Raw genomic sequence first — 26,611 nt, 5'->3', positions numbered from 1 at the left:
AAACGTGCTCCTGATATCGTGCGGATATGCCGCATGTCGCGCGCGCAGCCCAATTGTTATCGTTTTAGTGAGACTGTATAACATATATAATATAATATAATTAATTTTATCAAAATGGTTACACTTAAAAATTTAAACGCACATACTGATGAAAAAAATGAAAAAAATCATAAAAACAGCAATCAACCAAAAAAAAAATCTGTCCCTGGACTAATTTCACGTCTACTATATATTTGGACGTTTCCTCTTTTTTATTATGGAAATAGACGTGATTTAGAGGAAGAAGATTTAATACCAACAAAAGCAACGTATAATTCAAAAAATGTCGGCGACGACCTGGAAAGGTAAGAGTGTTTTTAATTTATATTATCTATTTAACTTAGTATAGAACTACATGATCGAATAAATTTGACAAAAATAAATAAATAATATTAAATATCTTAGTGTCGTAATGTTAGTGACCCCACGGACCTGAGTCCAAGAGTCCAAGAGGGAAATTGCAATCTAACACCCGCCTGGCTGGCCTTCATTGGCCGACGAAGGGTAGAAGTGTTCAATCTGTGAAAAAAAAGGGGAAACACCCTAATGCACAGTGAAGTTATTAAAGTTCGTTACAATAGAGGTTTTTTCGCGGTGATTTATTGCCAATATCATAGATGACGTCGAAATGAAAAACAGTGTTCACGGAATTGCTTAAAATATTCAAATAGAGATGACAATATTTCATAGAAACTAGATTGCTGACAATATTAGAACTGACATGAAAAAGAAGTCGATAGTTGAGTTTAGATTACTGGAGAAGTTTCCTGGATATCTGTAAAACATCAATAGACGGTCATGCAGTAGCTTTATAATTTGTTTATGGTAGCAAGAAATCTTGGTCAGTAAAGCTCCAGATTCCAAAAAAGATTATGATTATTAAGATTCTGCCGACATAAACTTAAGTCCAACTAGCTAATAGGCTGAGGTCTACTTCACTACAGCCAATATCAAACAGGCTCACTTCAGTAAATCAGTTGTTTGAGTTGTATAGAAATGATAGAAAAAAGGTAGATAGGATAGGTGGTGTAGAGAGACGTTTGTCGGTTAATGCCATAGTTATAGGTTTAATCGCCATTCGGAGGAATTTATTATTTTTAATTCCTTGCCCTGGCAAGACTAACCGCGGCGTTGAGTTTCACCATAATGTCTCAAATTTAACCAGTATTTGTCTACTCTTCTACAAGCAAGATACAGTTAAAAAATAAGTAGGTAATGAAAGTAATTTAAAAAATGCATTTTAAGAATATATTTGAGAAGATAATTGTCTGTGTGATAAATGTTAATAAATGGCTTAAATATGTAATTTGCTATCTAATTTAATAAATTATAAACAGCAATTCATGTTATGCCTTGAAATGTAGAACAGAATTAATGAAGAATATAAATTTATTCTTTTCGTGTTAAAATGATTAAAGGATGACTTTAATTTACACTCTGTAATAATAACTTACTCTGTTGCCTATAACTAAATAAGGTACAAATAGAAATGAAATAAAAAATATTGTTCCAAATTTAAATGTAAAAAATTAAATGTTGCTGCATAACTATATAATATCATGAAATAAACATTTTAGCTTTAGTATGACAATAATAGTTTATTTAAGTTACAGTTCATTTCATAAATTAACTATAGATTTAATAATAATAGTTCAATAAATAAAAATAAAAATTAATATCATAAATTAATTTAATAAAATATAAACAAATTAAAATTTTGACTAAATGCAAGTACGCTCGTTTTCCCTTACGATTAAATGTTAGGGAAACGTCTATGTATGTAACTGCTATGTTTAGTAGGTTCGATATCCACTTACGAGATTTATATTATATCTTATATATTATTATATTTAAATTATTTTCATTATTTCTATTTGTATGATATGCGTGTGCACTAAAAACAGTATTTGTATAACTTATTACTTAAATATCATATCTTGTTTTCTGTAATTACATACACATATTATTTTTTTTATATTTTAAAATTGTTTAATATATTTTTTTATTTGGTAAATGGATTAATTAACATTTTGTAATCTAGTCATAATCAATTAAACTTGCTAATAATAGAATAAACTAAATAGTGTGTCTAATTAATATAAGACACATATAAATATGTGTGTGTGCGATTTTTTCTTTCATAAAATTTACACCATTATAACACTATCAAGAAAATTATTCATCCGTCGGTACAAATACACAAGTGCAAAAACCCTTTATTGTTTCCTCTTGGCATACCAAACTGTTGAATCTTCTGTTGACGGTAATATTTTCCGTTTTTATTAAATACGTACATTTATCTACGTATGTATGCATACAGATGCATAAGTGTATGACAGTAAACGCCACATTTTGTGGGTTCGATTCCCACTGGAAATTAAATATTTAACATTTTCAGTTTTTCACTCTTGTGTCGAGGTAAAGTGCGGCTTCCGGAATTCGGCGGGAAGTGGGAAACGGAGTGTCTTAACACTAGGTTCCCTCTGCCCACCCTGCTGAAGTATAAATATTACATACTTCAATTTACAATACTAAATACTTCCACAATCAAGCGAAATATTTCCACATGGAATGTATTTGTCTTATATATGTGTACATAGGTACTTTTATTTAGTGATACGTTAAGTATAATCAATATAGTTATATAAAGACATTTTTTTTAAGGTCATACTTTCTGCCAAGACAATTTTTTTAAAGAATGCGTGGACATCATCAAGCTGAAGTTAATGACAAATATCCAGGTCTACATTTCCTTAAAGTATAAAAAAAATTTTAGGTCAACACAATCAAAAGATACGAGCGTTTCTGCATCGTTTTTGCCACATTTTTTAATTAAAACCCATAGGATACTCCCTGTGGACCTAGAATTATGCAATTTAGAAGAATTCACACCAAATAAAGAGTCCGGCTTACGTTTTCCATTTAACAACAAATTACCGGAATATAGCGTGTTGAGTGCGGAACTTAACGCCGTTCTTTGTGTTGTTAACGTTAATATTAAATATTTCATTCACCCCATGAACAACTTACAACTATCACATTTAAAGTCAGACGCTGTGACGCTACTATTTAAAAGAGATAAAAGGCGAAATTTACGCCTTCTAAAATTTACTTGATATTTGTTTGTTTCTAATTAAAATATATTATGTTTATATATTAAATTACAATAGACAAATTTGTATTAAATTATGGCAAACGATGGATGAACGATGATAATTTTGTATATACTCTAATAAATAAATATCTTACGGAATCGGTAGTCAGATAGCGAGACATTTTGAATGATAAGAAGGCTTATCTTAATAAAATACTTATTGATGACCTTTTAAAAATTCCATTACTATTTCCATTCCATTTATATTTTTTATATTATTTATTTGTAAAATATAATTTATTTATTTACTTTAGTTTTTAATTTAAGTATTATATTATTTATAATCTTAGTGTAAAACCATGTAAAAACAGATGCGTACTAGGCTTCTAAATCAGGCTGAGATGTATTGAGGTCATATGTCTGTTGTGGGTGGGATTTACACTCGGAGGAACGATTTTTTATTTAATAATATTTTTGTAAGAAGAAAAATCGCGGCGTTTAGTTCCACCACTCAACACACGTTGCCCAATCTGGCGGAAAATGGGAACGCACTATCTTAACACTAGGTTCCCTTTGCCTACCCTGCTATAGGCGGGATATAGCTAAATCAAAATACATGTACAAAACATTATGAATAAGTATGAATTTAATTCAATTGTAACTAAGAATTTGTGTTCTATTGTTTCAGAAATTGGTTCCAAGAAGAAGCTAAGGCTAAAGCTGCTGGACGACAGGCGTCATTTGCAAAAGTACTAATTAAAACGTTTGGATGGTCTTTCATTCCTGGAGGAATAATGCAATTTTTATATATTTCTTTAAGGTAGTGTATTGAAATATTTTTAACAAAATATAAGTATTTTTAACATTATATATGTAGTTAAATTTCATTCGGAAGGAGGCCAGTCGTGGTGTGTGACTGTAAACGCGACAGGTTGTGGATTCGATTCCCATTCGAGGAAATTAAATATTTAAAATATTCATTTCCCCGCTCTGGTGTGTACTTGGAGGTAAAGCGCAGCGTTGTGTTACGCCACTCAAAACGTAATGCCTCCAGAATGCGGCGGAAAATGAGGAGCAGATTATCTTAACACTATGTTCCCTCTGCTTTCCCTGCTACATGCGGGATACAGCGTGCAGCTGATTATAATTCCGAAGGCTTCACCAATCCCCGGAGACATGCCAGCAATCGTCATGAAAATTAATATGTATGATGTCACCCTACAACGGCGTGTCGTCAAAAATTAATGACATACGGCCTGTGTTGTTACAAAGCCTCAACGAACGGTACTTGTTTCTAACAGCCCCGTTTTACATTTTTGTAGGACCGTGACAGTTTTCATTTTGAACTAATATACCGTAAGGCAAATTAATATATACATAGGTACTTTTAATAGGTATAGAATGTATTTTATTTGTATGTACATTGCGAAATAATAATGTTAATAACAAATATTTTATAATTTAAATGCAATTTTACACAATATTATAATTAGAATGTTAGCTTTTTTAATTTTATTCTCAAAAATTCTGCAGTAAAGCTGAAATAGAAGTATTTAAAAAATAAGGATTTTGAATTTCGTGATATAACAAAAATCTTCATTTTTAATCTTAATGCCTCGAAAGTTATTTATTAATTTGATTTTGGTTTGCTAGTGGTTATTACAAGTTTAAATAAATAATATTACAAGTACAGCATACTACCGATAATGTATAGACGTTTGAAAATAAACACTGCGTACGTATATATTGTACTTTTCTATTATATCAATTCAAACTTTATATATTCACTTGAAAAATAAATCTATTATATATAATTTTGTTATTTTCAAAATTAATTTTGTCTCAATAAATAGAAATTTCCAGGTTATTTCTTGCATTTCATAATTTCTCATAATATAAAATTTACTCCTAAATGGAGTTAAATATTTAAAATTAATAGCATATGCAAAAAATACCTACATATGTAGAATGTTTTTTTTATCAAAGATTTTGTTTTATCATTTATAATCGGATAAAGGATGTGAAATTACCAACGCGTAATACCCGCTATAGATACTAACGTTATTTTCTCTTAAGATAAGATAAAAGAAATGTTGTCATTATTTATTTATTTTTTTCTTTCAGATTATCTATATTTTATAGATACCGCACAGTTTTCCAAATACATAAAATTTTAATAGTCGTCTATCTATGTTCAATGGTCTTATTTTAAATATTTTTATGTATATAGAAACCATATGAGGGCAGTCGTAGCGCAGGGGCACATTGTGACTAGTTGTGGGTTCGATCTCCACTCGAAGAAATGAAATATTTATTTAAATTTACATTTTTATTTCTTCGCTCTGGTGTTGAGGCAAAGCACGGCGTTGAGTTCTGCCACTCAACACATTATGCCTCCAGAACATATATATCCCTGAAAATTATTTATTTTTTACATAGAATATTTTAATATCTATTATTTTAAATTAAACTTAAAATATTTAACTCTTAATGTAAGAATAATTCTCTTGTTTAATAGAACTGGATCACCTTTACTTTTCGCTGGTCTTCTCAATTACTGGTCAATCAATTCCACAATGACAAAAGAGACGGCTGCTATTTACGCAATTTGTATGGTGCTTGCAAATTTTACTGCAGCTTTCTTTAACCACCAAGGAAACTTCTACTGTCAACAGTTTGGTATGAAGTTGAGAATCGCTACTAGCAGCTTAATGTTCCGGAAGGTAATCTCAGCTCTCACAGTAAAAATAGTTATTAAATTATTTGTTTAATATTAGATTAATATAATTAAACTAGGGGACACGCGCAGCTTCGCTTGCGTACTTAGGGGTGAATTCTAATAAATCATGAAAAAATGGAAATTTCAATGAAATATTTTTAAGAGTCTAAATTTCAAATTTTATAAAAATCGGTGGCGATTTAAAGATTTTTCCATACAAACTTTCAACCCCTTATTTGCACCCTTAGGGGAAGAATTCTAGAAAACCATGAAACATGTATTTATTTAAATACTTTTAAGAGTCTGAATTTCAAATTTTATAAAAATTGGTGCCGATTTAAAAAAATCTATACAAACTTTCAACCCCTTATTTGCCCCCTTAGGAGGAGAATTCTAGAAAACGATGAAACACTTATTCAATTAAATACTTTTCAAAATCTAAATTTCAAATTTTATAAGAATCGGAGCCGATTTAAAAATTTTTCCATACAAATTTTCAACCCCTATTTGACCCCCTTAGAGTTAAAATTTTTCAAAATCCCTTCTTAGTGGATGTCCAGATTATGAAAGTAAACATCTGTCCAAAGTTCACGTTTCTACCATCAGCAGTTACGGCTGTGCGTGCGTCTTACCTCAGTCAGTGAGGACAAGTCCTTTTATATATATAGATTATTGATTGAAATAGTAGATATAATCAAGAGCATATATAAGACGAATGAAAGGTGTTTAATTTCCAATAATGAAATGGCGAAACGTAAGCCTAACTAAGCTTTAGTATACAATGCTGTATAGATACCAACCATTCTGTTGACATCATAAACAAATAGCTTCGAAATGTGGGTAGTGCAGGAGACGAATGAATGACAGACTAAAGCTATGTAAATACGTTTATAGAAATTTAAAAAAAAAACAATTTTTTTTTAAATAGGATAAAACAAAAAAATAATACAGATTTTTTATTGTTTTTATAAATGTATGTAAAATTAATTAAAATTTTAGATAATGCGTATGAATAACGGAGCACTGGGGGACACCACTGCTGGGAAAGTGGTTAATATTCTGTCAAATGATTTGCAACGTTTTGACTTGGCTTTCCTTTTCCTGCACTATATCTGGATTATTCCGATACAATTGAGTGCAGTGTGCTACTTGGGATATATGCAGGCGGGGTACGCTGCACTCATCGGCCTTGCTGCACTCATCGTTATTGCTTTACCCATTCAAGGTATAAGAATAAATATGAACAATTTATAACAATAAACTTTATATTTATAAAATACTAGTATTAATATTATTCAATTTCTATTTTAGGTGGTCTTGGACAACTGCTTGGAAAAGTCAGATTTCGTACAGCTGAAAAAACTGACGAGCGAATTAAAGTAATGAGTGAAGTTATAAACGGAATACAGGTATGATGTCTTAAAAATAAAATTCTCTTATAATTACTAACAGTAGCAGAAGCTTAGTTTGTGTGTAATTTATTATGTTTTTTTTTTAAATATTTGTAATAGTATCGGTTAATTATGACAATAAAATCGATGTAATATTGAAAAAATGGCAAAAAGTCATTCACATACGATTTTTGCGATATTATTTTAAAAGGACATTTGAGATGACATTGAAAAGTTTGGATGTCACCTTATCAACATCTTAAATATTTATACCTTACTTTCAGATGAAACATTTATCAAATTGTTATCTTCCAAATATAATACTACCTTATAACAGCACTGCTATTTTCTATTTACTTCAAGGTTTAAAAGTTAAATTTATGTGAGCACTAAAAGTGTTAACGACCATGTAATAATAATATTATTTGATAAACATATTATAGTAGATAGTTTAGAAATATTTGTTTAAGAAAGAAATATCAATTGCGAGTGTAAATATATAAAGATAAGATGTAAAGAAATGTTATCTTCATTGTATTGTAGGCAGATACATTTGTATTATTCTGTCAGATTCAACTTTTCGATCCGACCTTTTAAGAAAACAATACATTTCACAAGTAAAACTGATAAAGTTAATGTTATTTACATAAAACTAAGAATTGAAAAGGCTTATTATATTTAAATAATAGATATGTTATATTCACATTTAAATATCATTAAAGAATAAACAAATAAGTCATTATATTGTTTTATACGAGTACATGATTGTAGAGGCCAGTCTAGGCGCAAGGGCACACGTACGATTATAAGAGTCAGGTTGTGGGTTCGATTCCCACTTCAGTAAATGAAATATTTAATATTTTAATTTCTTCGTCTTGGTGTCGAGGCAAAGCGCGGCGATGAATTCCGCCACTCAACACACTATGCCTTCAGATTTCGGCGAAAAATGGGGAAGTGGGTGGAGGTCATACCACTAAATTCCCTCTGCCTACCCTGCTTTGTGCAGGATGTAGCGTGAAACTAAAAAATAATATAATAAAAGAAAAAACAAATAAGTAGCGAGTCAACACTTCATTTACGTATGACATTTATAATATGCAAGAAATAAAAACTTTAAAAAAAAATTACAGGTGATCAAAATGTACGCTTGGGAGATTCCATTTCAAAAGGTTGTAGGGGAGAAACGTAAAGAGGAATTGAAAGAAGTTAAATTGGCTACCATTATAAGAACAGTCTTCCTCGGCTTCATGATATTCACTGAAAGAGCTGCCATTTTTATTACAATACTAACATATATTTTATTTGGAAATGTTCTAACCGCCAATATTGTAAGTATATATATTTAACTATATAAAATTACAAAAGGATAGTGTAACGACATTTTAAATTACTTTATATCCAATAACAACGAGCTAAATTAATTCCACCGTGACTAAATTTACGTCTTATCAGCAAACTTATTATTGCAAGTAGACTCCATTGATATTTGCAACTGTTTAATAAAACATAATAGTTCTACTTTATATTAATTATTCACAACTTGTTTGAAAGGAAAATGTTTTTTTTTATCAAGGTATAGATTATGAGAAATAGACTATGAAAATTTAATTAAACAATAATTTAGGATATTAATATTTATAAAAGTGATTTAGTTGTTGGTAAAGGTGCAAACGTGTGAATGTTTTGGGTGACAGGTTATAGGTTTTATTCCCACTCAAGTGAAATAAATATTTAATATTTTTATTTCTACGCTTTGGTAAAGTAGCGCGACTTTGAGTTCAGCCACTCAACACGCAATGCTAGAGGCATTAATAAACTCTAGGTTCCCAGGTTCCCTTTACCTGTCTGTCATGTGCGGGTGAAGCTAAACAATTAAAAATGATTATATATTTAAAGGTATTTAAATATATTTTTTCCTATTGCCTTTTTTACCGTATTGTCAATTAATTACTTGTTTTATCTTTATGTTTGCTCGTACCTGAGCGGCTTCGTAAGTGTTATCATTTTGTTTGTAATAATTTTATGAGGCACATGTATTTGCAGATGTAATAATAATTGTAAACTAGCTCAAACATATCTTAATTACATATTATAAATTATAAATTAAGATATTGTAGATAAACCTTATAAATAACGGTGTAAAATCCGTTGATAGCTAAGAAAATATATATATTTTTTGTTTTTATGGTACAATTTGGCTCTGTTTTAAATATAAGCTTATAACAATTAAAAAGAAATCACAATTTCACAAACAATAAGTATCGATTTAGGTATAATTATGTAGTTTTTGTTATAATATACTTCTAAGTAGTTTATACAACTATACATTTAGATTACTATCATTTTCGTAACTAAAACAGATATTGAAAAAAAATATTTAAAAAACCAAAACCTCGACCGCATAAAACTAAAAAAAAAATAAACAAGCCCAATAGTTTATTAGGTTTAACAGTCGGAACCTTTTTAAATTATTATATTCCTGGTAAAGATTTGATTAAATAAAGAATTACTTATAGGTCCCGACTGTTAATCTTAATAAAGTATTGGGCTTATTTATTTTCGTTTTAGTTTTATGCAGTGGGGATTTTGGTTTTTTAAATATTATTTTTTACTTTTTTCACTTTTTTGTTAGGATTCAATAATAATCATGATATACGTTTTTGAAATGTTCTTGAATTTGATACCTATATTGTGGTATACGACCCCAAATTTTTTTTTCACTAAGTCCAATGGTGTCCCAGCTTATACCAGCCGCCATACTTATTATATCTAAGAACACTAGAGCTGCTGAAACGAATCTACCGGTACCTCAATTATTTAAATTTGTTCAGCAGTACTAGAGATAGGAGGTAATAAAGAATATTACATACATACACCTTAGCAGTCGGGAAAAAGATTATACAAAATTTTACAAACAATTTATACCTAATTGTTGTAACCATTTTCCATATCATTTAGGTACATTGATATCCATTACGCTACGTATGTATGTTAATCTGTGGTAGTTTTTATTGTATAAAAATTCAAAGATAAGATAAAAATATTATTTTCCTGAATAAATCATAAATGAATGAATAAATAATAATATATAGGTATAGATTTTAATAATACAATGAAAAGGAATTTGCTACATTTTAATAGATTTTCAGTTAATTTTATTTAATAATTAAAATTATCTTTTGCTAAGGCAATTTATTTCTATTATTTCTTATAACTCAATTGGGCTATTATAGTTCTTCATCTTAAATTTTTATATATCAATGGAAAATACCCAACACGTTAAATATTTTTGGTTTAGAGGCTTTTCATTCTTTCTTATAGTTACTGCTATTACGATTATTCATGAGATGTTTCAGGTTTTCAATTTTTTTAAACAAATGGAAAATGAAAAGGCTCATTAAGCTTAATAATTTTTATTATGGCAACATTTCATTATTTGTCAAAGTTTAGATTAAATGTTGTGACTGTTCATTAAAATTGTGTAAAGGACATATTTAAGTCATTCTTGTAGTTAAGCCGAAACTATGGGTTCTACATCAGATGTGGAAATCTTCAAAATATAATATGGCCTAGATCCTGCCGACGCACACTAGAAATACACACAGTAAAAGTTTCATTCAAATCCGTCCAATAGATCGAAAGATGTGCGTGTACAAACAGACAAACAGACAGACAAAAATTTAAAAAATTATTTATTCATATATTCAATAGATTCGTGTTTTTGTACTATTTTTATATTAACCTAAATTATTTTTTCATAAAAGATATTTTATATATCTACAGACACAATTTACAACTTTTAATAGTTTTATTATAGTACAGATAACAATATAGAAATGATGCAAGCTAGCGACTGATTAAATATGAGGTGATCAGACTTTACGTAAAAAAATGATAAGATGAAGAGCCAATACCTACATAAGGCGTATTCACCATATTAGGTGCTCTAATTAGAACAGCACACGAGCTTTTGATAATAATTAGAACTTCAGGCCACTAGTGGCGCAACATCACAGGTGGTAGGTTCGATTCAGACTCGGGAATGGAATATTTAATATTTTCTTTACTTCGCCTTGGTATTAAGCAAAAGTGCGACGTTGAGTTTTGCCACTAAACGAGCAATGCCTTCAGAATTTAACGGAGAGTGGGGAACGAAGTGTCTTAATGGGAACGCAGTCTTAAAACTAGATTCACAGTTCCCTTTGCCTATCAGCTAAAATGATAATAATTAGAACTTACGCGGATGAAACTGCGTAATACACCTAATTACAGATACACAATTTTTACATGTTTAAAGACAGTTCTCACAGTTTAATGTATTAGCTATTCCGAAATATCTTTAATTAATATGATATTGAGATATAATAATGATTGATGATAAATGACGATTTCTTTTAGTTTAAGAAACAAATAAAAAAAATCATAGGCTAATATGCGAAATCAGTTGATAACGATACTGGGGATTCCCAACAACGTAACGCTTCCAAAACTTACTTATAAAAATACAAGATTATATATTTAATTTGTTTTAAATTATATAAATAATGTTTTTCGCTAACAAAAAGAATTCTTCCACATTTACATACATGAACACACATAAACTACTATTCATTTAGTATAGTTTATTATTATTTTCAGCCATTGCGTTTTTATATTAACATAGCAACTACTTTTGCAATTATAATTTCACTCTTTCTATAGAGCAACGCGTAATAATCAATTATATTGCAACAGACGCAATTATCTATTTACTATTTATTAATGCTATTGTACAGTACAAATTCCACATTAAAAATCAAATTACTATAACTAATACATATAATACAGTATATCTACATACTAGTTATTATTATTATTTTTATTCATATGTCTATTTAAAATCTTCTTCTTCTTCCTCCTGGCATTAATCCCGGTTATTACCAGGGTCTGCCCTCCTACTCAACCTACTCCACTTTGCACGGTCTTTTGCGTCCTCGGTGGTTAGACCATTGGCTCTCATGTCCTGCATCACGACATCCAACCAGCGCTTCCTTGGGCGTCCGGGAGGTCTTACTCCAGGGACTGATATAGCAAGGCACGATATGATATGTCTATTTAAAATATTTCTTTAAATTAATATTTTTTATATAATTTGTAACATATTTGGTATTTTTTTTCAGGTATCGTTATGTAAAATTGAACTTTAAACTTAGGATTAGGATTTTAACTGCTATTTTAAGTGACCAATCATGTAATTATGAAAATAATAGCAAGAATTAAATATAGTTTTTTGCTCATTTCGATTAATTTGAAATAAACTCTGTATATCATAACTCTGTATATGCAGGGGCTCAAGGGGTCGGTATTTGTGGGTTCGATCACCACGCGAAGAAATGATTAAAAAAATATTGAAGAAATGAAATTGAATATTTTCTTTTCTTAGCTCTGGTGTAGAGGCAAAGCGCCACTCAACACACAATGCCTCCAGAATTCTACGGAAAAGGGACAACGAAGTGTCTTAACACAAGGTTCCCTCTGCCTACCTTGTTGTGTGCGGGATACAGCGTGAAGCAGAACTCTATATTTATAATACGTGTAACGCATAATAAATAGCAATAATCAGATTTGCGGTTACAGTTTAACCGCTTATTTAGTAGAATAGGACATAAATTCTTATATCGAATGTCTAACGCTAATATGGTGCTCTGAGAAACGTTGTCGTTCCATCAATCATATACTAGTATAGAATCATGTACTAGTGGGCCCGTGCGGGGTTCGCCCGTTTGGCATAGAAATATTAATAAAGAAATTGAAAACTAAAGATTCAGTTAATTCAGTAAAACAATTGTATAAAATAAATGTTACGGCAATTAGCAAATTTGTCCAACTAGGTACTTTAAATTAACATAACTTTTTTATTTATAAACCGATTGTAATAAAATAAACCTTATATGTTTTTGGAAGCTTTCCAGAATCCAATAGTAAAAATCGCATCTAAATCGGTTAAGCCGCTTCTGAGATTAGCGATAACAAACGCCCAGATAAACGGACAAACAGACACAAATTTTAAAAATCATTGTTTTGGGTTCTGTAAGGTTAATAAAGGTTCCCAATTCCCAATAACATTTTTTTAAATATCCTCCAATTACAAACCCCGACCTTCTTACGATTTTATTAAAAGTATAGATAAATTATTTTCTGTCTCTCTACTTGCTTGAAAATTAATCTATATATATAAAATCGAAAGGTCACTCACTCATCACGAAATATCAGAAACTACAAGTGCTAGGAATCTCAAATTTTGCATAGGAGTTACTTATAGGACGTAGGTGCTCGCTAAGACGGGAATTTGCAATATTCGACTTCTAAGGGGTTGTTTTTGGGGTCGAAAGTTTGTATGAAACTTCGTTACTACAAATGTTAGGAGTCTCAAATTTTGCATAGACGTCACTAGGACATAGCCATGGAGACAGAAATTAATAATAACTTAGTTCACGCGGGTGAGACCGCGAGCGGGCCGCTAGTCTTTTATAAAGGCGTTTTCTCAGTTTGTTAAAACAAAATTGAGAAACAGGTGAAAATTAAGTAAACAATTGAAGACTTATTTAAATTATTTATGTAATAATTACTATTATATGTAAAATATAAATTTCATATAGCATTAAGTTTAAATTATAATTTTACAGATCTATCCACTGCAGCAGTTCATAAACGCCGCGCAGATAAACATAACATTGATATTGCCTCTCGTATTGTCGTTTACTGCAGAACTCTTCGTGTCATTAAGGAGAGTTCAAGAGTTTTTGGTGTTTGGTAAGTAATATTCAATGTATTTAAAACACACATAGATAACAAGGGAACCTAGTGTTAAGACACTCCGTTCCTCATTTTCCGCTGAATTCTAAAGGCATTACGTATTCAGTGGCGTAGCTTAACGAGAGCGAAGAAATGAAAATATAAATTTAAAAAAATATTTCATTTAATCGAGTGGGAATCGAACCAATTACCAGTCGAGTTTACAATCACACCCTTCAGCCCCTGCGCTAGGACTCGCCTCTACTATTTTTATAATTTTATTATATACAAGCGGACGCGCGCAGCTTTGCTTGCGTATTTAAGGGTGAATTCTAATAACCCATGAAACATGTGTTCAATAAAATATTCTTAAGAGTCTAAATTTCAAATTATATAAAAATCGGTGGCGATTTCAGAATTTTCCCATACAAACTTTCAACCCCTTATTTGCACCCTTAGGGGGTGAATTCTAGAAAACCATGAAACATGTGTTTAATTATATACGTTTAAGAGTCTGAATTTCAAATTTTATAAAAATTGTTGACCATTTAAAAAAAAAACCTATACAAACTTTCAACCCCTTATTTGCACCCTTAGAGGGAGAATTCTAGAAAACGATGAAACACGTGTTCAATTAAATACTTTTAAAAATCTAAATTTCAAATTTTATAAAAATCGGTGCCGATTAATTTTTTTTTCCATACAAACTTTGAACCCCTATTTCACCCCACTAGGGTTAAAATTTTTCAAAATCCCTTCTTAGTGGATGTCCAGATTACGAAAGTAAACATCTGTCCAAATTCCACGTTTCAACGCACAGCGGTTACGGCTGTGCGTGCGTCTTACCTCAGTCAGTGAGGACAAGTACTTTTATATATATAGATTTAGTTCAGTACCCACTAAAACATCGATTTTCTTCACTAGATCGAGGCCTAGCATTAGTTTCAGCTACCCTACTCATAATATTTTCCTCCCAAGTATGAAGATTTACACTGTCATCATTATAATCATCACTTGACATTGTTCCGAAGTTAACTTTAATGAGATGAACTTTGAAATTTTGTGTAATTGACGTTTCGTTAATGAATATACAGACGGTAAAATAAAGTAATGCCAATTCGAGACTATTAAATATTACTATGTTGTCTAAAAATAAAACTAAATAAATAAATTAGGTAGATTTTAGTTATTAGAACCATTTACTGGTTGTGGGTTCGATTCTCACTTGAGTAAATGTAATATTTAATATTTTCATTTCTTCGCTACGGTGTTAAAGCAAAAGCACGGCGTTCAGTTCCTCCACTTAATCCACATTTCGACAGAAAGTAGGGAGTGGAGTGTCGTAACACTAGGCTCCCGCTGCCTACCCTATGCCATGACGTGTTTAACATATCCATGATAACGTTTAACGTTTAACTTTTAATTTTGATGGCGCTAATATCTAAATATTAATCTATTACAGAGGACAGACCAGATTTAACAGCAATTACGGCGACTCCATCGTCCAATTTGTTCCGTAATGTTGTGGGTAGCTTCAAAAAGAATAAGAAAGACTCTATAAAAGCTCTTTCTTTTCACAAAACTGATGCTCCTATTGAAAATGGTGTAAATGGTACGTATAATAACAGTATTAAAGTACTACAAGTTTTGTATAGTGGAAGCTTTTAATTTTTTTTGATTTTTTTTTAGTTTTAGATATATCTCGCATATAGCACAGTAGACAAAGAGAGACCAAGTGTTGAAACACTCGGTACTTTTCGCAAAAAGAATCGTTTCGATTCGCACACTGTTTGTTATGCCACATGTTAGTTCGATTTCCATTTGAAGAATGAATTATTTTTATTTCCTCACTCTGGTAAGAAGACAAAGCTTAGCGTTAAATTTTACCAACACGAAATGTCTCGAAAATTAGGTGGTGCTTGGCAGTGTCTTAACAAGGTTCCTGGTTCCCTTTACTTACCCTGCTATATGCGGGATATAGCGAGATAAACTAAAAATATTTAATATTTTTATTCTCCACTTTAAAATTTTGTTCCAAAGCTACATTTTATTAAACAAGAAAATTAAAGGACAGAAGTGGCTATTTACAGGCAGCAAAACAAATACCTTCCAATCTTTATTGGAAATCGTATTGAGACAGCGAAATTTTCCGATTTCATCCCGTCCATTTATAAAAGAAACCTCCACTTGGATCCAATAACATGTTGTTTAGTTTTTAAAAGTACTTTTAGTATTTCAATTTTGCCATTTATTTCAATTAAATTATTAAAATATTAAATATAAAACTGTATAATTTAAAAATATAAATCTTTACAACTCTTCTTATATTAAAATGCTTGAATTGAGAAATTTATGCTAAAATATTTTACGATGGTTATTTAAATAGCGACTTGTATTTATTTTTGAAGCTAAATATAATATTTTTCAACTCTACGGTCAAACCTTTTGAAAATATACTTTGAGAAGCACTTCAGAGAGAAAATAATAAGCAGTATAATTTCTTTTGAACAGGTTCACTTCGTAAAAAATTCCGTAGAAGCTTATCTCTATCAAATGACACGGCGGTGGAGATCCGAGACGTATCTGCGAGCTGGACTGGAGATCCGGAATTCTTAGCTCTAAAAAATATTTCACTACGCCTTCGTAGAGGAAAGCTTTGTGCCATTATTGGCGCTGTTGGATCTGGAAAGGTATTGCACATGTGTTTTTTTTATTTTTTATGTTTAATATGTTCATACTATATGGGAACTGCCATAGGCGGGACCCATGGCAGTTCCCATTAAGACACTTCCGTTCCCAACTTTCCGCCGAATGCTTGGAGGCATTGGATGTTAAATGGCGCCGAGTTTTACCTCGTTACCATAGCGAGGGAATGAAAAAATGAAATATTTAATATTTTCATTTCACTACTCCGTCATAAAAGAAAACTGTATGCTATTACTGAGGCTGTTGGATCTGGAACATTGCCTTACACGTTCAATAACGTGTCTATTTTCATTGTTTTTTGTGTTCACGATGTTTCCTGCACATAGCAATGAAGGCAGAGAGAATCCAGGAACCTAGTGTTATAACTCTCCGTCCCCATTAAGAAGAAATCTTAGATAAAAATAAAACAAAACAGTCGACTAAATCATTACGTAATTTGAATAGCAACCTAAAAATTCACGGAGCTCAATTTACAAACATCTCATATTTTACATTTCATCGTGTATGCATGAAAAATGGAAATTTCCAGTTCGGACTGAACAAGTAGTTCGTGAGCTGGGATAAATTTCATCTTTATCTAAATTGTATATCAGATCCGCGGATACGGCACGCTAATGGAGGTGCAACTGAAACATTCCACGATTGGAAAAACAGCGCCAACAAAAGCGAATGCATAATAACGTTTTTCAATATGCAGACTTTACCTTTTATATCATTTTATTATGGCTAATGAAATAATACAAACAAAATTATTTAATTGAATGCATATATATATAATTATTTCATTATCCGTTTCTGTTTTTACAAGTAGACAAATAAGAAACGTCAGAAAATAGTGTCTTAACGTGAGGATAGGCAGAGGCAACCCAGTTCCCTCCCAATCCTACTATGTGCGGGATAAAGCGTGAAGCATATAAGCAGAAAACGATAAATAAAGTGTATAATTCTCCTGAAAGGTTCATGTAAAATATATTTCAGTCGTCAATACTACAACTTCTGCTGAAAGAGCTGCCTGCGGGCACCGGCACCGTGTCGGTGTTCGGGGACGTGTCCTACGCCTGCCAAGAGGCGTGGATGTTTCCGAGCACTGTGAGGGAAAACATACTGTTTGGACTTCCTTATGATGCAGATAAATATCGAAGGGTATGAATTTTATATTATCCACTATTTTTACCAGCATCTGGCTCGTATTATGTAATATTCATTTCAATATAAATTCTGAATTGATATCTCATTCGTACGGATAAATCAATGTTGTTTTTCCTTTATTTTGATTAAATTATAAATGCTGATATTATTGCGGCTTAAGTAAACTCACGGAGAGCTATAACCCTATACTTGTAGGTTCTGAGTTTAAATCCCATATGGAAGAACTCCTAGTCTAGGTCATATATAAGGTAACTTTTCTAGTGTTTCTGTTCGTGAAAATGAATGAAAACAAAAATGTTTTCTCTATTTTTGTATCACTACTAAAAAATATCTTAAATATAGTTTCGTCGCTTTTAAAACATTAAATATAATTATATCTGCGTTAAGATAGCGACAACTGTACTTCACACTTAATGTTAGTCCATAAATAGATATCTTAAATGTTCAAGCGCTTTTGTAATTATTTAAAAAAATGAGGTTGAAAGATAAAAAATTGTCAAATACGAAATTACTATTAAATTACTATCAACCGAAAATTTAATTATATTTTTTATTTCCTAACCTACCTCACTATATTTAATCAAATTTCCCAATATAGTCATTGTTATTTGTCACGTTATTTATGTAATCTTTATAAATGCACCCAAAAAACAGGATTGTATAGAGAGACTGTATACGAATAAAAATATTTTTATTATAGAAAGTTTTACGAAAAAAAAAACAGATTTAATACTCTGTTTTTAAGGAAAAAAGTCCTACAAGCATGAATAGTACAATATAAGCATTATACGAGTATATATTATGTTATTATTTCAGGTTTGCAAAGTTTGTGCTTTAGAAAAGGACTTCAAGCAGTTTCCTTACAGTGACCAAACCCTAGTGGGAGAGAGGGGAGTCTCCCTCTCGGGAGGGCAACGTGCAAGAATCAATTTGGCAAGAGCCGTGTATAGAGAAGTAATTGTTTTATTTTTCACGCCAGCTTTTGCGCTGCTTAGAGTAGTTATTTGTTCAGTGATTTTAGGATAGATATTATTGGATTTTGTTATAACACAAATTTATGTGTAATTAAATTTTATAATAAATTTTATATTTCATTGCTGACGTCATGAAAAACATACTATTATACATCTCAACTTTTTGGATAATTAAAGAGTCTATTTGAGTAACATATAGTCCATTTTTATCATCATCATCATATCGTTCTCGAGAGTGCATTGTCTATAATTTTCGTACAAAATCTTAAGATATTAATAATTTAACATTTTAGGCCGACATATACTTACTGGACGATCCCCTCTCGGCCGTGGATGCGAACGTTGGAAGACAGTTATTCGAGGGCTGTATCAATGGTTACCTACGTGGAAGAACTCGGGTGCTGGTCACTCACCAAATTCACTTCCTTAAGGCAGCCGACTTTATTATTGTACTAAATGAGGTATTATTTTATTATTTTCTATCACTAGTTTATTATATATTAAATAAAAAATAGATATATTTATATTGCCGAGTTTATGCTATTTCATTCCATAATTAAATTAAAAACATTTTCATCTTTACAGGGAGGCATTGAAAACATGGGAACATTTGATGAACTTGTTGCAACAGGAAAAGAATTCGCACAAATGCTATCTTCTATTCAAGAAAGCAAAGATAAAGATACTGACAGTGTTGTAAGTATTTGTTTATTTTTTTTTCTCGACACCAGAGCGAATAAATGAAAATATTTAATACTTTAATTCCTCGAGGAATCGAACCCACAATCAATAGAGTTTAGAGTTACACGCTTATGGCACGCACCACGACTGGCTTTAAATAATATGTAATAAGCCAAAATGTATACTTAAAAATTTGTTCTTATACTTTAAACACCACTTTTTGAAAAAATATTGTTTCTTAAAATTATTATTTACTTAAATCCGCTTAAAATTTTATAACGATAAACTTTACGAAATTAAATTAATTACTTATACTTAATAAAACTTATAGAGATCAGAAGACAAGGAAAAACCTGTATTATTGAAAGCAATATCAGTCGCTGAGTCCGAAGATATACCTGATTTCGAAGCCCAAAAAATGGCCGCCGAAGAGAAACAATCGGGGAACCTACGCTGGGAAGTAATATATGGATATTTCACAGCTGGAGGCAGCTTGTTTTTCTTACTGTTCAATATTTTGATGATTTTGCTTACTGCTGCAAGCGCGTCGGCTGCAGACTTCTGGATTAGTTATTGGTATATTTTTTATTTAAAATTTTACATATTTCATAATAATATTTATCAAAAAAATAAAGGTAAGCCTTAACTCCAGAAACGTATAATATCTTCTTGAATTAATAATAGAGACATGTAAGAAGATAGTTTCAGGTAATATCTAAGGCTTCATTTTCTATCCATTGTTAACACGTACAAAGCGAGATAAAATGACATAACAGCAAGGCTTGCCGCCGCGGAACAACTAACACTTGACCTTTGAAGCAGAACAAACAATACGAGGGCGACTTCTCAGTTTTGGCTCAACCCTCACGATAGAGTTTTAACTTTTACTATATTTTTACATATTTGTTGCAAATTTAAATAAAATTATTTTTTTTATAATGGCCAATACAAATTCATTTATTTGAGACTATTGTATGAATGCTAAAAAAAAATTAACAAAATCCTTTATTTATGAAAGCAAAAGAAAGCAGATTTGATTTTTTTCTACATAACAGAGTTGGTAGAAGGAACGTAGTGTCAATATACTACTTTCTCCACTTTCCGTCCAAATTCAATATAGCGAGTATTAGTGGATGGCTGTTGATCGTATGAAAATTGTAGAAAATCGTGAAATAGAATTCTTCGCTTTACGCCAATTTTTATACGACGGCGGCGGAAATTCAATTGAATTTAATCTATGTGGGGATCGCATCCGCTACTATCGCGCTGATGGCCAAAATGGCAAAAAGGGTTACGTAGGCAGTAACACCAATTTTAAGTTTATCTTATTCTTTATCAATTTTGATAATATTAAACTAGAATAAGTTAAGCTATAGTACAGTAATAATATGATTACATACATGTTAAACAATTAAAGTTTATCATTTCTGGTACATATACGAAGTTTATAAAATTGAAATATAATAAAATCAATATTTTTAAGGTCTAACCAAATGGCATTATATGAAGAAGAAACGGGCACAGAAAATATGGGTAAGTTGTCAACATTTTTGCTGTAATTGAATATTAGTTGAACTTAGTGTAAAAGAAACTAATATTAAATTTCTTTAAATATGAATAATAAATATCGAGATGTATTCTGTTGAAAAATATATTTTTGTGAAAAGGAGCATAAAATATGGAAAATGATATGCTCATATTGGATATATTCCGTGATATCACTATCGTAATGGAATGTACCTGATGCGTATGAAATGTACAAAGAACATCGTGCGAAGTATGAGTTTCATAGCGAATGCAATAAGCGTCCGACTCTTCATGGAAAAATATTTCTATAAATGAATAAAAGCTAGAAACTAGTACGAGACATATGTCTTCAGTACTTAAATTTGAAATTATATAATAGAAAATTAGAAAATAATGTATAATATACATTTTTATTAACTATATTGATACATTCGTCTATAAAACTAACCCATTTAAATTTAATTTCGCTAGATTCCGGACTAAACAATAGAGTCGGCTTGTTTACTACTGGGCAATATATTTTGATCCACGGAGGACTCGTGCTAGTCGCCATCTGTCTCACCCACTTGCGAGTTATACCCTTCGCCAACCTCTGCGTCAAAGCCTCGCAAACACTTCACGACCGAATGTTCTCCACCATGATAAAGGGCATTATGAGATTCTTTGACACCAGCTCTTCTGGTAAGATATTTTTAGTTTTAGAAAATGTTTCCATATTTTTATTAATATAATCATAAATAAAGCACCTATCGCCGCCAACCAACATGTTTTCCAAAATCATAAATTAATTTTTCAGGACGTATCTTAAACCGTTTTACAAAGGATATGGGAGCTTTAGATGAAATATTGCCAAGATCTTTGCTCGACGTATTCCAAATTTACAGTACTTTAGTTTTTATATTGGTGTTAAATGCTGTGGCCTTATATTGGACTTTAATACCGTCTACTGTCCTCATGATCATCTTCTTCTTTTTCGTAAAGTTGTACTTAAGAACGGCTCAAGGAGTGAAAAGACTTGAGGGGACAAGTAAGTAACAATTATTTATGTATATAATAATTCTCAAAAATATGCGAAATTAAGCTTGTGTGCAATACATAGATAAAATACAATTATTTAATTTCATATAACAGCAAAAAGTCCCGTCTTTGGAATGGTCACCTCTTCTCTTAATGGAATAGCTACAATCCGTTCTGCTGGTGCGCAACATAGACTAATTGATGAATTTGATAATCACCAGGTAAATTATTAAAAGCATTTTTATGTTTGATATTTACTTTTTTTTTTAGTTTCACGCTACACCCCTGTGGTAGACAGAGGGAACATACTTTTAAGATACTCTATTCCTATTAAGACACTCCCACTTTCCAGTGAATACTGGAGTCATTGCTTGTTTACTGGCACAAGTCAACGCCACGTTTCGCCTTCTTGCCAGAGAGCAGAAATGAAAATGATAAATATTCCATTACCTCGAATGGGAATCGAACCCTTTTATTTAATACAATATTTTACTTAACATGCCGACAAAATTAATTTTTTTAGTCAACATTTTATATTTAAAATGCATACTTATTTCAGGATCTACATACATCAGCATGGAATAGCTTTTTAGGAGGCGGCTGCGCTTTTGGTTTCTATTTAGACACGTTATGCCAATTGTATCTAACTGTTATTATCTTCGTATTTCTATATGTTGACTTTGGTGAGTGTCTGAGATATAAGGTAACATGACAACAAATAATATGTGTTAAATAAAATAGTTTACTATTGCAAAAGAACATTTTATTTTTGAAATGATAACTTACACCTTCACATGAGAAGCACTTACAGATGGGTGTAAGTTTATATATATTTTGATTTTTATTACAAATCTAAATATTAGTAGGTTCTCCTTGTCCTTCAGGTAAAACATAGGGGGAACCCCCTAAATTTACGACGTGATTCTTAATTTTTATTAACATTACTTCTTGATGCCCAGGTGATTTAATACCAGTGGGCAGCGTGGGGTTGGCGGTGACTCAAAGCAACATGTTGACCGCAATGTTACAACACGGTGCAAGAATGTTAGTGGAGTTTCTTGCACAACTTACTAGCGTAGAGCGTGTGCTGGAATATACTAAAATAGAAACAGAGGCTAATCTCTTTGACGGCCGTAAGCATTTTTTATATAATAAAAATTGATACAAGTAATAATTTAACATATAATTTTGTATATATATATGTGCCATTTTCAGAACTGTCTCTACCACCTACGTGGCCTGATGACGGCCGTGTTTTGTTCCAGGATGTAAATCTTAAGTACGCTCCAGATGAGGCTCCAGTGTTAAAGAACTTAAATATCACAATAGAAAGTGGTTGGAAGGTTTGTTATTTATCCTCCTAATACAGAGTTAATAAAATAATGAAATATACATTGAAAATAAACATTTACTAAATATTTTAACAGATCGGAATCGTTGGGAGAACCGGAGCTGGAAAATCTTCACTAATTTCAGCGATATTCAGATTCGCTTTCATAGAAGGAAAGATTTCAATAGATGGTATTGATACATCGCAAATATCCAAACAGGTAAATAGAGAAATTCATGATTTATTTTCAACGAATTTACTATAGCACTTAAAAACCTTGTGATAATGTCAGTCTCTTCATGTAAGCATAATTTTAGAGACATTTGTGAATTGTGTAGGCGTACCGAATCCCACATGGTTCTTAATGATACTGAGAAAACTATTTATAGATAAACATTTCTATGAATCAAAATGGAACTCAGAAAAATGGTTATACAGTTAGGTTAGGTTAGTTCTCAATTCTGACACCAAAGCAACTTAAACTAATATGTTACATTATTATTTATGAAATTAATGCAAAAGGCGCTAAATTCTGATTTAATTCTTTTTAGGAGCTACGATCAAAAATTTCTATTATTCCACAAGAGCCAGTTCTTTTCTCAGCGACTATCAGATACAACCTGGATCCCTTTGATATTTATAGTGACGATGAACTTTGGAGAGCTTTGGAACAGGTTTCTATTATTATCAAATACAAATTTAAGAAAGCCAAAACCTTAAGCAGTTTTTATATTAATTGCTTCTTTCGTATTTTTAGGTTGATATGAAATCTTCTGTACCGTCATTAGACTTTAAAGTAACCGAAGGAGGTTCTAACTTCTCAGTCGGCCAAAGGCAGCTAATGTGTTTGGCGCGCGCAGTGCTGCGATCAAATAAAATTCTTATAATGGATGAAGCTACTGCTAATGTAGATCCTCAGTAAGTCAATCAAGTTAATTATAATATCTTATTTAAATAGATATAAGTAGAAAAAAAAATTAACCTTTATTTTTTTACAGAACTGACAATTTCATCCAGCAAACAATTCGTCGCCAATTCGCTTCATGCACAGTATTAACAATCGCTCACCGTCTCAACACAATCATGGATTCCGACAGAGTTCTAGTGATGAACAGTGGAGAAATTGCAGAATTTGATCATCCATACATCCTACTGTCAAATCCGAACAGTCACTTTACATCGATGGTCAACGAAACCGGTGAAAAGAACAGTGAAATGTTATTCCAAATATCCAAAGATACTTACTTTCAAAGTAATATCAAGGAAAATGGTAGATGATGATGGGCACAGTCCTAGGCATGATTAGGTATTAGATTGATAGATAGATTAGCTTTCCTTTGATTAATTATATGTTTTATTGTAATTTTTTTACTAATGTACGATTTCTTTTATGGACTGGAATTTAATAAACCAATAACGATATTTCAACACTTGAAGAAACTGTGATTAAATGAAGTGACTGAAATATAATAAAGAAAGAAAACACTAACTATTATTTTGTAATAAAACCAAAAATTATAAAATTATTAAAATTTAACAACGTTATATTAAAGATATTAAATATTCATATACTCCTTTTAAAAGCTCATTTAATTGTGTTCACTGATGACATTAAATATGTTTCTAACATTTATAAATTTTATATAATATTTTAGAAATATGATTTTTTTCTTTTACGTACATTTAAAACAAATTTAAAAAAACTTGCCTAGTAATAATATAATAATGTAAATAGTTAGATAAATATTAAAAATGTTATGTAAGATAATATTTTAAGCGTATAATAATAAATACATGTATTTAAAATATTTATAAACTTACTTTTCATTTATTCATCTAAACAACATGCAAAGTAAGCGCCGGCGTGGATGATAGCATCGGTAGAGTCGATATGAGAGCATTAATATAATTAGAACTACGCCTATGTAAAATAAATGGAATTTATGAGTTTCAAATAATCTTTTCCACTTTATTTGTTTGCATCCACCGCAGCAACTCATGGCTTTGAATTTAGGTTTCTAATTTGACCTAAAATATATTAAACTAATTATTGCTGTTTTATAATGTATAAATATTATATTACTAATAATTATGCAATTATATACTTTTTGTTTACTTATTTAAATGTATATTTTCATTTCTTTTCTCTGGTGTCAAGGCAAATCGCGGCGTTGAGTTCCACTCAACACACAATGCCTCCAGAATCCGGCGGAAAGTGGAGAAGTGTCTTAACACAAGGTTCCCTCAACCTTCCCTATTTGCGGGATACAGCGTGAAGCTGATTTTTTCATATACTTTTTAGGGATTTGAATCTACTTAATCTATATTACACGATATATGCTACATTAGCCATGAAGAATATCTTTGAAACTTCTAATTTCGTAAATAAAATATTTGTTTCTAATTTGAAATCAAAGAAATTAATAATTATAATAAACATAATTTATAATTTTACTAACAATTTTCTTCCAATTTCGAATAAATTGCATACTACATACTTGGCATATATACAGTGATCCGAATACGTACAAAGCTTATATAACCACATAGTCTTGCGGTAGCATGGCTACGACAAGAAAATACTTTATGCTGTTTTTCCTCATAAATAATTACACTTATTCATTTCCTAAGAAAAATGTTAAATTTAATATTTCTGCCATCCTTGCAGTGATGATGTTAATAAACGTCATCGAGTTACTAACGTTATCTCGATTGACATTACAAGAAACTCCTTAATGTTAGATGCCAGTAATAAATATTTGCAGAAAGTGGGGAACGGAGTGTTTTGACACCTAGTTCCCCCTACCTACCCTATGTGCGGGGTACAGCGTGAAGCTGACTTTTTTTAATAAAATTATAAACATTTGTTAAATTATAAACATTTGTTTCTAGTGAATATGGCTAAACAAAAAGCTGCTTAAATCATAAGTTACCTAAAATGAACAAGCGTTTCAGGATTATTATAACTCTTAAAAGATTAAACTGAAGATTCTCAAACAACTGAGATTGATGTTCGGATTTATGAAGGCTTTTTGTGGAAACCCCAAAGGTAAGGAGCGATAAGTATCATAGAAACGGATCAAACGATCCTTTAGTCTAAGAGAAATTTACGATTACAGCTTTATCAAGTAACTAAACACAGAGGATCACTCACATTTTCTACTTAGTACCTATATAGATAACTAATTAAGTTCAATACAAAATTTGTGT

The 26,611-nt window shown here is 31.0% G+C and overlaps 1 protein-coding gene across 1 annotated transcript; it reads left to right on the top strand.

Moving 5' to 3' along the window:
- Positions 1-25,217, top strand: LOC146534586 (ATP-binding cassette sub-family C member 4-like). Its single transcript, XM_085192878.1, has 25 exons — positions 1-344; positions 3,822-3,953; positions 5,652-5,856; positions 6,852-7,077; positions 7,164-7,261; positions 8,374-8,571; positions 13,909-14,035; positions 15,480-15,629; positions 16,529-16,707; positions 17,702-17,866; positions 18,689-18,826; positions 19,140-19,307; positions 19,432-19,542; positions 19,859-20,103; positions 21,011-21,060; positions 21,526-21,735; positions 21,851-22,081; positions 22,186-22,292; positions 22,631-22,754; positions 23,031-23,204; positions 23,287-23,414; positions 23,499-23,621; positions 23,953-24,075; positions 24,159-24,319; positions 24,400-25,217. The coding sequence occupies exons 1-25, from the start codon at positions 115-117 to the stop codon at positions 24,677-24,679; spliced, it is 4,083 nt and encodes a 1,360-aa protein (XP_085049004.1). The 5' UTR covers positions 1-114; the 3' UTR covers positions 24,680-25,217.
- Positions 25,218-26,611: the final 1,394 nt, after the last annotated feature.

This window comes from Heliconius melpomene, chromosome 11 (assembly GCF_056956725.1).
Source record: "Heliconius melpomene rosina isolate 202511_hmr_F chromosome 11, ASM5695672v1, whole genome shotgun sequence".
Lineage (NCBI taxonomy): Eukaryota > Metazoa > Arthropoda > Insecta > Lepidoptera > Nymphalidae > Heliconius > Heliconius melpomene.
This window is presented reverse-complemented; position numbering and strand designations above follow the sequence as displayed.

Excerpts from the sequence above, each read along its gene's own strand:
- LOC146534586 (XM_085192878.1), top strand. The coding sequence starts at position 115 with ATGGTTACACTTAAAAATTTAAACGCACATACTGATGAAAAAAATGAA. Across the intron at positions 345-3,821 it reads GTCGGCGACGACCTGGAAAG|AAATTGGTTCCAAGAAGAAG; the intron begins GTAAGAGTGTTT and ends CTATTGTTTCAG. Across the intron at positions 21,061-21,525 it reads AACGGGCACAGAAAATATGG|ATTCCGGACTAAACAATAGA; the intron begins GTAAGTTGTCAA and ends TAATTTCGCTAG.